This window comes from Cebus imitator, unplaced genomic scaffold (genome assembly GCF_001604975.1).
Source record: "Cebus imitator isolate Cc_AM_T3 unplaced genomic scaffold, Cebus_imitator-1.0 Scaffold40, whole genome shotgun sequence".
NCBI lineage: Eukaryota > Metazoa > Chordata > Mammalia > Primates > Cebidae > Cebus > Cebus imitator.
The window spans coordinates 6,400,246-6,415,973 of record NW_016107355.1 but is presented as its reverse complement, the minus strand read 5'-3'; the positions used below and the strand labels follow the sequence as shown (position 1 = coordinate 6,415,973).

Below are 15,728 nucleotides of genomic sequence, written 5' to 3'. Positions count from 1 at the left end.
CAACAAAAGCCAAAATAGACAAATGGGACCTAATCAAACTCCACAGCTTCTGCACAGCAAAAGAAACAATCATTAGAGTTAATCGGCAACCAACAGAATGGGAAAAAAATTTTGCAGTCTACCCATCTGACAAAGGACTGATATCCAGAATTTACAAAGAACTAAAACAGATTTACAAGAAAAAAACAAACAAGCCCATTCAAAAGTGGGCAAAGGATATGAACAGACACTTTACAAAAGAAGACATACATGAGGCCAACAAACGTGAAACAATGATCATCCTCACTGGTCATTAGAGAAATGCAAATCACAACTACATTGAGATACCACCTCATGCCAGTTAGAATGGTGATCATTAAAAAATTAGGAGACAACAGATGCTGGAGAGGATGTGGAGAAATGGGAACACTTTTACACTGTTGGTGGGAGTGCGATTCCTCAAAGACCTAGACATAGAAATTCCATTTGATCCATTACTGGGTATATATCCAAAGGATTATAAATCGTTCTACTATAAGGACACATGCACACAAATATTCATTGGAGCACTGTTTACAATAGCAAAGACCTGGAATTAACCCAAATGTCCATCGATGATAGACTGGACAGGGAAAATGTGGCACATATACACCATGGAATACTATGCAGCCATCAAAAACGATGAGTTCATGTCCTTTGTATGGACATGGATGAACCTAGAAACCATCATTATCAGCAAACTGACACTAGAACAGAAAATGAAACACCGCATGTTCTCACTCATATGTGGGTGTTGAACAATGAGAACACATGGACACAGGGAGGGGACCATCACACTGGGGTCTGTTGGGGGGAAATAGGGGAGGGACAGCGGGGGGTGGGGAGTTGGGGAGAGATAGCATGGGGAGAAATGCCAGATATAGGTGAAGGGGAGGAAGGCAGCACATCACACTGCCATGTGTGTACCTATGCAGCAATCTTGCATGGTCTTCACATGTACCCCAAAACCTAAAATGCAATTTAAAAAAAAAGGAACTCAGGATTAAGAAAAGCACTCAAAACCGCACAATCACATGGAAACTGAACAACTTGCTCCTGAATGATGAATGGATAAACAATGAAATGAAGGCAGAAATAAAAATGTTCTTTGAAACCAAAGAGAATGAAGACACAACGTACTAGAATCTATGGGACACATTTAAAGCAGTGTCTAGAGGGAAATTTATAGCAATAAATGCCCACATGAGAAACAAGGAAAGATCTGAAATCGACACCCTATCATCAAAATTGAAAGAGCTAGAGGAGCAAGATCAAAAAAACTCAAAAGCTAGCAGAAGACAGGAAATAACTAAGATCAGAGCAGAACTGAAGGAGACAGACACACAAAAAACCTTTCAAAAAATCAATAAATTCAGGAGCTGGTTTTTTGGAAAGATCAACAAAATAGACAGACCACTAGCTAGACTAATAAAAAGAAAAGAGAAGAATAAAATAGATAAAATAAAAAATGATAAAAGGGGAGATCACCACAAATTCCTCAGAAATACAAACTACCATAGGAGATTACTACAAACAGCTCTATGTACATAAACCAGTAAATCTGGAAGAAATGGATAAATTCCTGGATACCTGCATACTCCCAAGACTAAGCCAGGAAGATGTTGAAACACTGAATGGACCAATTACAAGGTCTGAAGTCAAGGCAGCAGTTAATAGCCTACCAATCAAAAAATGTCCATGTCCAGAGGGGTTGACAACCAAATTCTACCAGACATATGAAGAGGAGCTGGCACTATTCCTGTTGAAACTATTCCAAACAATACAAAAAGAGGGAATCCTCCCTAACTCTTTTCATGAGACCAACATCATCCTGACACCAAAACCAGCAGAGACGCAACTAAAAAAGAAAACTACAGGCTAATATCCAGGATAAACATAATACAAAAATCTTCAATAAAATACTAGCAAACCGAATGCAACAGCACATCAAAAAGCTTATGTGCCACAATCAAGTAGGCTTCATCCTGAGGATGCAAGGCTGATTCAACATATGCAAATCTATAAACGTAATCCACCACATAAACAGAACCAAAGACAAAACCCACATGATTATCTCCATAGATGCAGAGAAGGCCTTGACAAAATTCAACAGCCCTTTATGCTAAAAACTCTCAATAAACTAGGTATCAAAGGAACATATTTCAAAATAATAAAAGCTATTTATGACAAACCCACAGCCAATATCATACTGAAAGGGCAAAAACTAGAAGCATTGCCTTTAAAAACTGGCACTAGACAAGGATGCCCTCTCTCACCACTCCTATTCAATATAGTATTGGAAGTTTTAGCCAGAGCAATTGGGCAAGAAAAAGAAATAAAAGGTACTCAATTAGGAAAAGAAGAAGTCAAATTGTCCCTATTTGCAGATGACGTGGTCGTATATTTAGAAGGCCCCATCATCTCAGCCCAAAACCTCTTTAAGCTGATAAGCAACTTCAGCAAAGTCTCAGGATAGAAAATCAATGTGCAGAAATCAGAAGCATTCCTAAACACCAACAACAGACAAACAGCCAAATCATGAGCAAACTGCCATTTACAATTGCACAAAGAGAATAAAATACCTAGGAATACAACTAACAAAGGAGGCAAAAGATCTCTTCAAGGAGAAGTACAAATCACTGATCAAGGAAATAAGGACACAGATGGAAAAACATTCCATGCTCATTATTAGGAAGAATCATGAAAATGGCCATACTACCCAAAGTAATTTCCAGATTCACTGCTATCCCCATCAAGTTACCACTGACCTTCTTCACAGAATTGGGAAAAAAAAACACTTTAAACTTCATATGGAACCAAAAGAGGGTCCCCATAGCCAAGACAATCCTAAGCAAAAAGAACAAAGCTGGAGGCATCACGATACCTGACTTCAAACTATACTACAAGGCTACAGTAATCAAAACAGCATGGTACTGGTACTAAAACAGAGATATAGACCAATGGAACAGAACAGAGGCCTTGGAAGCAATGCCACATATCTACAGCCATCTGATCTTTGACAATCAGACAAAAACAAGCATTCGGGAAAGGATTCCCTGTTTAATAAACGGTGCTGGGAAAACTGGCTAGCCATATGCAGGAAGCTGAAACTGGACCCCTTCCTTACACCTTATACAAAAATTAACTCCAGATAGATTAAAGGTTTAAACATAAGAACGAACACCATAAAAACTCTAGAAGAAAACTTAGGTAACACCATTCAGGACATAGGCACAGGCAAGGACTTCATGACCAAATGCAATGGCAACAAAAGCCAAAATAGACTAATGGGATCTAATTCAACTTAAGAGCTTCCGCACAGNAAAAAAAAAAAAAAAAAAAAAAAAAAAAAAAAAAAAAAAAAAAAAAAAAAAAAAAAAAAAAAAAAAAAAAAAGAAAAGAAAAGAAAAAAAAAACAATCATTAGAATGAAAGGCAACCAACAGAATGGGAAAAATGTTTGCAACCTACCCATCTGACAAAGGGCTAATATCCAGAATCTACAAAGAACTAAAGCAGATTTACAAGAAAAAAAAAAAATCCCAAAGTAGGTGAATGATATGAACAGACACTTTTCAAAAGAAGACATATATGAGGCCAAGAAACATATGAAAAAATGTTCATCATTATTGGTCATTAGAGAAATGGAAATCAAAACCACATTGAGATACCATCTCACGCCAGTTAGAATGGTGATCATTAAAAAATCTGGAGACAACAGATGCTGGAGAGGATGTGGAGAAAAGGAACACTTTTACACTGTTGGTGCAAGTGTAAATTAGTTCCATGGTGATTCCTCAAGGATCTAGAAATAGAAATTTCATTTGACCCAGCAATCCCATTACTGGGTATATACCCAAAGGATTATAAATCGTTCTACTACAAGGACACATGGACACGTATGTTCACTGTGGCACTGTTTACGATAGAAAGACCTGAAGCCAACCCAAATGCCCATCAAAGATAGACTGGACAAAGAAAATATGGCACATATACACCATGGAATACTATGCAGCTATAAAAAATGATGAGTTTGTGTCCTTTGTAGAGATATGGATGAATCTAGAAATGAAAATTCTCAGCAAACCAACACAAGAACAGAAACCCAAACACCACGTTTTCACTCATAGGTGGGTGATGAACAATGAGAACACATGGGCAGAGGGAAGGGAACAACACTCATTGGGCTAGGTAGGGGATGGAGGGGAGGGACAGTGTGGGGCGGGGAGTATGGCGAGGGATAACATCAGGAGAAATGCCTGATGTAGGTGACTGGGGGGTGGGATGGAGACATCAAATCACCATGGCATGTATGTACCTATGCAACAATCCTGCAGGATGCAGGATGTGTACATGTACCCTAGAGCCCAAAGTACAATTTTTTTTTTTTTTAAATCAAGACTGAAGGGAGGGTCTAGGGAATGTTAAAGGAGTCACAAAGGAGAAAACATGTTCAAGTTTATGTTTTGGGGCTTCCATAGAGCTAGAGGTGTTTCCTCCTGTGAGCAGCCATAGCACACTGCTTCCCATATCCTGGCATATTAAACTGCCATTTTTATATCCTATTTTTATTTCACCTGTTATAAGCTTTTTGATGGTAGGTGCCAGCTTTTTATTTATCTTAGTTTTGTAAATGCTTTGCTGTAGTGCCTACCACCTAGTATGTGCTTACTAAATGCAGTCACGCATTGTTTAACAGTGGGATATGTCCTGAGAAAGGTGCCCATAGGTGATTTCATCACTGTGTGGACATCATAGAGTGCACTTACACAAATCTTCTAGGCTATTTGGTATATCCTATTGCTCTTAGGCTACAAACCTATACAGCATGTTACTGTACTGAATACTGTAGACAATTGTTACACAATGGTAAGCATTTGTGTATCTAAACAAATCCAGACATAGTAAAGGTAAGGTAACAATATAACCTTAAGGGACCACCTTTCTATATGCGGCTCCTCATTAAGCAGCGCAGAGATTTAACTATTGAATGAAGAAAGAATCTTAAATTCCCCATTTGATGAATAAATCAAAGAAACAGATGCAGGGAGAATGCTTTATGAGAAAGTTTGAAAGTTATTCCAATAGAACAAAGAGCACAACCACTCCCCCCCAAAAAATGCATACAGAAAAGAATAAAAAAGATTTGACAAGCTAGATCTACAGAGAATGTCAGATTAGTGGGAAATGGTATCTGAGAAGCCAAGTTCCCATGTGTGAGTTCCTATTGCAGTGAAATGCTTTCCCTAACTAGGTGACTAGCTGAAATATGTCAAGGATGGATGGAAGCTCAGATTGCTCAGTGATTTCAGAACCTTGAGTAGTTTTCCATAGATTCTCACTACAGATGTGGGGTGAAGAAAAGGGGAAAAGACTTAGGGTAGACTTTCCAAGAGTACTTTGTCCTAAATTCCTCTTTCTGACGTATAAGATAGCAGGGAAATCCAGAATCTATTTGCTTTGTACAGCAGACAAACACATTATTTCTACTTTTTGGGTAATTTGGGATTGCTGGTTTGACATTTTAACTTTAAGGATTTATATTTAAGTATTTCATGTTTACTGATCCACTATATCTGAGGTAAGGAAAATTAACACACTGAAAGGAAGTAAAATTTACCAATGAATCAGTATTCCTTGCTTTTTATGAAAAGATCATGACTTGAAAAAAATATTTATTAAATCATGAGTAGAAAGATGATATGGTTTGTCTCTATCCCCAACCAAACCTCATCTTGAATTGTACTCCCATAATTTTCATGTGCTGTGGGAGGGACCCAATGGGAGATAATTTGAATCATGGGGGTGGCTTCCCCCATGCTCTTCTCATGGTAGTCAATAAGTCTCAGGAGATCTGATGGTTTTATTAGGGGTTTCCGCTTGTACATCTTCCTCATTTTCTCTTGCCACCATTATGTAAGAAGGCTTTGTGGAACTCTAAGTCCAATTAAGCCTCTTTTTCTTCCCAGTCTCAAGTATGTCTTTATCAGAAGTATGAAAATGGACTAATACAGTAAGTTGGTACCAGGAGTTGGGTGTTGCTGAAAAGATACCCAAAAATGTGGAAGCAACTTTGGAACTGGGTAATAGGCAGAGGTTGGAAGAGTTTGGAGGCCTCAGAAGAAGAGAGGAAAATGTGAGAAAGTTTGGAACTTCCTAAAGATGTGTTGAATGGCTTTGACCAGAAGCCTAATAGCAATATGGACAAAAAGGCCTAGGCTGAGGTGGTCTCAGATGGAGATGAGGAACTGGTTAGGAACTGGAGCAAAGATGACTCATGTTTTAGCAAAGAGACTGATGGCATTTTGCTCCTGCCCTAGAGATTTGTGGATCTTTGAACTTGAGAGAGATGATTTAGGGTATCTTGCAGAAGAAATTTCTAAGCAGCAAAGCATTCAAGAGGTGACTTGGGTGTTGTTAAAGGCATTCAGTTTTATAAAGGAAGCAGAGTATAAAAGTTCAGAAAATTTGCAGCTGGACAATTCAAAAAAGAAAAACCCATTTTCTGAGAAATTCAAGATGGTTGCATAAATTTGCATAAATATTGAGGAGCTGAATTAATCCTGGAGATAATGGGGAAAATGTCTCCAGGGTATGTCAGACGTCTTCACGTGGCCCCTCCTATCACAGGCTTAAGGCCTACGATAAAATGGATTTGTAGGCTGAGCCCAGGGTCCCTGTGCTGTGTGCAGACTAGGGACTTAGTGCCCTGTATCCCATTCACTCCAGCTGTAGCTGAAAGGGGCCAATGTAGAGCTTTGGCCTTGGCTTCAGATGGGGCAAGCCTCAAGCTTTGGCAGCTTCCACATGGTGTTAAGCCTGTGGGTGTCAGAATTGTTGTTTGGGAGCCTCCACCTAGATGATTTCAGATATATGGAAATGCCTGAATGCACAGGCAGAAGTTTACTGCAGGGGCAGGGCTTTCATGGAGAACCTCTGCTAGCGCAACGGAGAAGGGAAATGTGGGGTCAAAGCTCCCACACAAAGTCCCTGCTGGGGTACCACCTAGTGGAGCTGGGAGAAAAGCGCCACAATCCTCAGGACCCCAGAATGGTAGATCCGCCAACAGCTTGCACCATGCACTTGGAAGAGCTACAGACACTCAATGCTAGACCATGAAAGCAGCTGTGACAGAGGCTGTATGTACCCTGCAAAGCCACAGGGGCGGAGCTGCCCAAGACCATGGGAACACACCTCTTGCATCAGCATGACCTGGATGTGAGACATGGAGTCAAAGAAGACCATTTTGGAACCTTAAGATTGACTGCCCCTCTGGATTTTGGACTTTTGTGGCCACTGTAGTCCCTTTGTTTTGGCCAATTTCTCCCATTTGGAACAGTTGTATTACTGAACGTCTGCAGCCCCATTGTACCTAGGAAATAATTAGTTTGCTTTTGATTTTACAGGTTCATAGGCAGAAGATACTTGCCTTATCTCAGATGAAATTTGGACTGTGGTCTTTTGAGTTAATGCTGAAATGAGTTAAGACTTTGGGAGACTGTTGGGAAGGCATGATTTGTTTTGAAATGTGAGGACATGAGATTTGGCAGGGGCCAGGGGCAAAAAGATATGGTCTGTCTCTGTGTCCCCACCCAAATCTCATCTTGAGATGTACTCCCAAGTGTTGTGGGAGGGACCTGGAGGCAGATAACTGAATCACAGGGGCAGTTTCCTCCATACTGTTCTCGTGGTACTGAATAAGTCTCAACAAGATCTGATGGTTTCATCAGGGGTCTCTGTTTTTGTGTCTTCCTCATTCTCTCTTTGCCTGCTGCCATCCATGTAAGATGTTACTTGCTCCTCCTTGCTTTTGGCCATGATTGTGAGGCTTCCCCAGCCACATGTAACTGGAAGTCCAATTAAATCTCTTTTTTTGTAAATTGCCGAGTCTCAGATATGTCTTTATCAGCAGTGTGAAAACAAACTACTACAGTCTACTTACAGAATTAAGATTCCCAAATGAAGGGAAACTAAGAATTTGTCACCAGCAGAAGTGGTCTTTAAAAATAAAATTGTTGAAGTTCCTCAGGTAAAAGAAAGGTTTACCAGATAGCAACTTGGAACTTCAGGGAACAAGGAAGAATACATAAAATGAGAAATGTCTTGGGAAATAAAATAGACTGTATTACTCCCAATGTTTTCTTTAAAATATGTATGATGGTTCAAAGCAAGGATTATATCATTTCTCCCAGGGTTTTCAATATATATGTAATACATACAACGATCACAAATTTTTTTAAAAAGCAAGTTAGTTACCTCCTAGATACAATATGGGTACAGGTTTGGGTAAATACAGCTGTTCAAATGAGAGAAATTGGCCAAAACCAAGAAGTTACAGGGCCCATGTAAATCCAAAATCCAGCAGGGCAAATTTTAGAGCTCCAAAATGATCTCCTTTGGGTATGTCTTCATCAGCAATGTGAAAATAAACTAATACAAAAGAATTACAAGAACACTGTCCCTCTCCAAACTTGTTTGCCCTTAAATCATTGCAGCTTCACAGAAACCCACCGACTCTGAGATAAATCTCATACCCAGCTGTCTAATAAGTTATATTCCAAAGAGCTAAAGAAGTCCTATGCCTGGAAATAGTTTTTCTTGAGTTCAATGACTCAGAAACATCTAGTACAAAAGATGATCACAAAAGAAAGTTTGCTCTCATTAGAAACAAAAAACAGAAGCATTAATGAAATTAGCCTTCAGATTATTTATTAAAGGACTAGAAGATAGGGTGGGCTCTTCAGTAATGGTGAGTAGCTGCTGCAGAATCCACTTACCTCAGAGAAAAAACAAAAGCCCTGCCAATTCATTGTTTGCCAATACATTCTCTTATGACCTCTCTTAATTGGACTGTAAACTGTTCCTCTATTTCCTATTAAGCCTCTTTATTCTTCTTGTTGAAATTAGAAATACTGTAGATATATACAGTATAGGGAAACACCCCATTGCAAACAGAAGAGATTGTATGAAAATAAACAAATCATCAGGTCACATATCTAGAGAAAACTGGGATAGCTAAAACAAGAGTGTATTTCCTTTACTTAAAAATTTTTTTCTAATCAGAATGGATTAAAGATTTAAAACACACACACACCCCAAACAAAAAACAGTTAACCTAATAACTGTACGCTGTCTCCATCAGTGAAACTTGTGCTGAAATCGTCTGTTACATCTGCCATGAAAAGCCTGTGAGCAACCTGAGAGTAAGAAGTCTGCTTACAAATTTTCAAATTCTGAGTACTTAGCACATAGTCATCATTTCATATTTGCTAAACTACATCTTTATCAGTCTTTAAGGTATAATTAATTGTATAACACACCATTAATTTTTTTTTTTTTTGAGATGGAGTCTTGCTCTGCCGTGCAGGCTACAGTGCAGTGGCATGATCTCAGCTCACTGCAACCTCTGCCTTCTAGTCAAATGATTTTCCTACCTCAGCCTCCTGAATAGCTGGGGTCATAGCTAATTTTTGTATTTTTAGTAGAGATCGGGTTTCACCATGTTGGCCAGGCTGGTCTCAAACCCCTGACCTCAGGTGATCTGCCCACCTCGACCTCCCAAGATACTAGGATTACAGGCATGAGCCACTATGCCTGGCCTGAGCCACTGCACATGGCCATTAATTTAATACAGTTTTACACAGGAGGACAAAAGGAGGTAAATTTGAACATTGCATTTATAAACAACTATTATAAAACACATCCTGACTTCAAGATATTAAAATGTAAAACATATGCCTTCAAATGGAGGAAATCCTGTAATTGTGCTCTAACTGAATTTCTCACGTCATAAAGAGTGGACTCTTGCCTGCATTGTCGGTAGACAAACATTCCTCAGCACAAGTGACACTGACTCAAAGCATCCTACTTTTCCTATACTGCTTTTTCTGAGGCCACTGATCAACCCTAAATATTTGTCTGTTGTGTTTTCCTTGATTTCTCTATTTCCTTATATTAAACTCTTCCTCTCAAAATTCTTCGCTAGTTGATGTATGTAACCTTCTATAGGAATTGACCTATAAGGCTCCTTTTCTTCTTTAGTGGCTCCCATTTATCTTGCCCTCAATGTGGGCACCCCACAAGGCTCAGTCCCCTTCATTTCTCAGTTGCCACTAGTGGTTCTCAGCCCTGGTGACACATCACAATCATTGGTAGAGCTCTTTTAAAATGTCCAAACCCAAGCTGAATGCGGTGGCTCACACCTGTAATCCCAGCACTTTGGGGTGCTGAAGCGGATGGATCACCTGAGTTCAGAGTTCGAGATCAGCCTGGCAAATATGGCAAAACCCCACCTCTACTAAAAATACAAAAATTAGCTGGGCTTGATGGTGCATGACTGTAGTCCCAGCTACTTGGGAGGTTGAGGCAGGAGAATGGCTTAAACCTGGGAGGCAGAGGTTGTAGTGAGCAGAGATCACACCATTGCACTCCAGCCTGGGCAACAGAGGCAGACTCTGTCTCAAGAAAGATAAATAAAATGTCCAGATCCAGATCCCAACCCAGACCAACAGGATCCGTCATCCTGGACTGAAACGTGAGCTCTGTGACCCTGGTCATGTGACATAATCTCTGACATCAATTTCTTCAGCTGTAAAATTAATGTTAAATCTGCTTCCTCAGATTGCTGTACACATATGCTTTACTTCCCATCATTATAGTTAATATCGTCTCCTCTTTTCTCCCTTTACTTAAAGCCCACCTTTCTTTAAAAGCTCCACTGAACCTTTACCCTGGCCCCAGCTCTCCATAATCACATTTGTTTTGGCTTGTTTGCAAAGCCCACTGAAAACTCAAGATGGGCCTGTAAAAATGAAATTGTCTCCTGGCTGTTCCTTCCTTTCCTTCCCTTTCTTCTTTCCTTCTTTCTGTTTGTTCTTGAGATGAGAGTCTCACTCTGTTGCCCAGGCTGGAGTGTAGTGGCATGATCTCAGCTCACAACAACCTCTGCCTCCTGGGTTCAAGTGATCCTCCTGCCTCAGCCTCCCCAGTAGCTGGGAGTACAGGTGTGCACCACCACATCCAACTAATTTTTGTATTTTTAGTAGAGATGGGGTTTCACCATGTTGGCCAGGATGCTCTTGAACTCCTGACCTCATGTGATCTGCCCACCTCGGTCTCCCAATGTGCTGGGATCACAGGCGTGAGCCACTGCACCCAGCCCTGATCTTTATACAGCTGTTCTTGTCACCTTCCAATCCATTCTGCATGTAGCATTCCAACATTCCAGAATGATCTTAACGAAACAATTAGGATCATGTTGCTTTCTATTTTAAATCTTCTAATGAATTTTCTTTGTTCTGATGTTTATTAAAATCCAGATTCTCTAGCCTGGGTCACAAGCATCTACAAAATCTGATTCTCATCTCACTACTCTCCCGTTGCTTTCTATACCGTCTGGCAGCACAGGTTGTAATTTGATGTACTCTTTCCCACCTCAGGGCCTGGCTCATGCTGTTCTCTGCCAGGAATGATCTTATATTCACCTACCTTTTCTTTTTCTATTTTTTTTTTTTTGAGACACAGTTTCTTTGTCACCCAGGCTGGAGTACAGTGGCACAATCTCATTTCACTGCAACCTCCGCCTCCCGGGTTTAAGCGATTCTCCTGCCTCAGCCTCCTGAATAGCTGGGATTGCAGATGCCTACCACCACAAGTGGCTAATTTTTGTATTATTAGTACAGACAGGGTTTCGCCATGTTGTCAGGCTGATCTTGAACTCCTGACCTCAAGTGATCACCTGCCTTGGCCGCCCTCCCAAAGTTCTGGGATCACAGGCAGGAGCCACCACACCCAGCCTCACCTTTTTTTTCAACATCAGTTTAATCACTTCCCTCAGCAAACACTTATCTGACCCTCACCAGGTGGGTGCCCTGCAAAAACCTCCTTTACCTCCTGTATTCTTTATAATCAACTATTTTATCAGAAACTGGATGGATTTGGGTCTGATATTAACTTTTTCTCAATATAGCTCTATATTTTTGATTTATTACCAAAAGCATGATTTATATTTGTAATTTAAAAAGAATTTGCTTTTAAGTTTGAGAAACAGTATGGTTTGGGTTTTGTTATTTATTTTTTATTTTTGGAGAAGGGGCTCTGTCGCCCAGGCTGGAGTGTACTGGCATGACAAGGCTCACCGCAGCCTCGACCTCCCGGGCTCAAATATTCCTCCCACCTCACCCCAGCCTCATGAGTAGCTGGGACCACAGGTGTGCACCACCACTCCTGGTTAATTTTTAAAATTTTTTCTTGTAGAGATCAGGACTCTATGTTGCCCAAGTGGGTCTTAAGCTCCTGGGCTCAAGCCATCCTCCCACTCAGCCTCCTGAATAGGTGGGACACGCACAACCACCATGTCAAGTTTCTATTATTTGTAGAGTCAAGGTTTCACCATGTTGCAAAGGCTAGACTCAAACTCCTGGCCTCGAGCGATCATCCTGTCTTGCTGAGCCTCCCAGCAGATTATGGGTGTGAGCCACTGTGTCCAGCCAATACATTTTTTTTTTTAGACGGAATCTTGTTCTGTCATCCAGGCTGGAATGTAGTGGCACAATCTCAGCTCACTGCAACCTCTACCTCTTGAGTTCAAGTGATTCTCCTGCCTCAGCCTCCCAAGTAGATGGGACTACAGGCATATGCCACCATGCCCGACTAATTTTTTGAATTTTTAGTAGAGATGGGTTTTGCTGTACTAGCCAGGATGGTCGTGATCTCCTGATCTCATGATCTGCCTGCCTCTGCCTCCTAAAGTGCTGGGATTACAGGCATGAGCCACTGCGCCTGGCTGCTAATACATTATTTTTAAAAAGCCATATAGTTGCTTTAATGTCTATCTCCTCCCCTAGAATACAGGTTCCAAGAAGGGCATATACTGAGGCTGGCTGGCTCACGATGATGGCCACAGAATCTAACAGTGCTTTGAACCCAGAAGATGCTGAACATATTGAGTGAATGCTGTTGACTGAAAATGCAGAACATAAAAATTGATTGGGAGGCTAAGCACTAACCTTGCCCAGGAGAAAGATGGCTCTCAGGCCACCTTACAGGCTGCAAAGGGGTGGGGCGCACCTGAACCTGTCTGAGTCAGGGCCCTATTCAAGAGTATCCTGCTATCAAGGGCTTTGAAATAGGCTAGGTGCTTATAGTCTCAAGAAGGAAGCAGTATTCAGGTTATTGGTGTCTGACTAGTTAGAAATAGGACTCAAGCCAGGAGTTATAGAGGAGTCCAGGGGGTTGTCAATACATTAAATTTAAAAAAATTCTAGCTATAATTTTCTAGTTATTTATTATTAATTTGGCTCTCCGTATTTGCAAAGTAATTTTTTTCACATATATGCCCAATTTCCTAGTTGAATCTGCAATCTCCTAAATACAAGGTCTCTTTCATAACCATTCTACATCCTCATGACTCAGTTCAACCCATAGCATATTCCCTAGAAATGAATATAGTCAACATTCTTTCATTCAGAGAACATGCTCAGAGCTTCGGTGTTTCTCAGATACCTTCCAAAAAGTTTTTAATGTTTAAATAAATGCAACACATTTTCATGTTTTTATCATCAATGCTTCTTGAAGTTTCATTGATTTTCAATGGTCTTTAATATTTTTCTTTGCTTGGAAATACTTCACAGGGTATTTGCAGTGTATGCGTGCAGTGCTTTCTAAACAAATGAAATAGAATATTTTAGTGAGAATATGTGTTACTCATGCAATAAAGTATACCTGTTTCTTTGTGGCTTTAAATATGGTACATGCTTAATAAGTTATAGGAATTGCCCACTAAGGTCTTTTTCTGAAATGACTAACAGACTTTGACATGGAGTTTGAAGTCTTTTCTCTATTTGATGCAGTTTATGTTGGTATAGTAAAGCCACCTCAGGGCTAATAAAATCCAGTGATTTTGCACATGCTAAAAGCTGAATCATTCAACAATTAAAAGTGAAGTAAAATAGGCCATAGAAATCCTTACCTTCAAAAACCTATGATAACAAAGATAATATGCAATCTGCAGTCTTATAAGAGCAATGCTGATTGATCTTTTCCCTCTTAGGACTCGGAATCATACATTATAGCTAGATAACAGGCCAGCTTTTGCTTGTTTCCTGTAATTTAACATGCCTGGAGCTACCCATGTTTCATTTAGGTCAGAAGCTGCCATAAGATAATATGAATTGAAGCCATTATGTGACTTTAGTAAGATTATGCTTATCAACCAAGATGACCCATTATGATGGTTTCCAGGCCAGCAGCATGAAATGAGTTTTTTTTAATATGAAAAAAATTAATATTATTGTTTCTTCTACAGAGATAATTATTTATAAAGTTAAAGCTAATCTACTAACCCTGTTGCCATTCTTAATAGCTTCAGGCTTGTTTCTTGTTCTTTACTATATTCTAAGTTTCTTATTCTAACTATGCTTGCTTTACTCCTTTTCTGCCCTTAATATTTAGCAGATAGTGAAGATTTACTGTGTTTATTAGAAATAAAAATTCACAAATTTAAAAAAACTATATGAAATAAAAAGAAAGTGATAATATACTTAAAAGTGTTTAAAAAATGAATCCTGTTACCAAATTAGGAAAAAACATACTAATAAAAAATATATTCATATTTGCTTACCATGGGTTTTGATATCTGTGGGTTATTGCATCAAGGGAAGCTTGACTTAGTTCTGCATACTGTAAAAGGAAGAAAATTAATGTACCCTAATTCCAAAGTAAATAGGCAATATGTCTAAGTATCCATATTTCTAGACAAAAAGGGAGTCAGGTTGGAAAATGAAATAGGAAATTCTAAATTCAACTAAAAAAAGATTAGGAAAGAACATAGTCTTTTGATTCCTGAACAGAGAGAAAAAAGTACAAGAAGTAAAATAACGAGACCTTATGTGCTTTACTTTCCCTCTTTGAAATGAGGGGTGTTAGGTACGTAGCGAGCAGAGTGTAAGGCATCATCACTAAGTTGCTTTCCATCTTTATGATTCTATGTCTAAATAAGTGAGCATTCTAAACGACTATTGTCATTTAGACTCAAACAGGTTAGCTCTTTTCACTTTACTTTCTCATTATAGAATCAGAAAATGTGGTCGCAAAAACGTAGGAAAGAGCTGGATTACAGACAGACTATGGTAAAAGTGTGGACCTAAAAACTCCTTTCACAAGGAGTAATTCGGAGTATCGATAACGTATTTAGTGGCTTAGAGCCGGTTCCCAGATTAAAAAATAATTCCCACCCCCTCCCATGTGCATTGAAATGATCTGTTATTAATGAATGAATGGCCGCTACATACTGACTCCTCTTCTCCCGGAACTATCCAATGAATAGCACGTCTTGTAAACAAGCATGGGGAATAAAAGTGTCAAATTTACACTGAAAAGTGTCTTGGTCTATAACCATTTCTCAAGTTTCTATACTAGGATTAAGAAATCATGACATGAATTATCAAAAAGTATTTCACTTCAGTTGTGGAATGCATTTTTTACTTATATTAATATGGGATGCAATATTCATAACATCTCAAAAAGTAGCAAAATCCTGTTATAAAAATTTCAGCATTAAAGGAATGATGTTCCTTGGTACTTTTTAAATTCTCTCCCCTCTTCTTCCTTTTCCCTCAAGCTTCAGTTTAGAATGACTTTCCTTATTGACTACCATAGAGTTTTTTTGTGCTTGGGAAGGCAAATTCATTTGTGTCATCTTCTCAGGGATAA

At 39.4% G+C, this 15,728-nt stretch overlaps 1 protein-coding gene across 1 annotated transcript in view; it reads right to left on the bottom strand.

Annotated features, from left to right (window-relative positions):
* CUNH4orf45 (chromosome unknown C4orf45 homolog) overlaps positions 1-15,728 on the bottom strand; it is a 140,487-nt gene that overhangs the window by 50,442 nt on the left and 74,317 nt on the right. Inside the window, exon 3 of the mRNA XM_037737597.1 lies at positions 14,638-14,696. Within this exon, the coding sequence (XP_037593525.1) occupies positions 14,638-14,696 (59 nt within the window). The remainder of the gene's footprint in view (positions 1-14,637; positions 14,697-15,728) is intronic.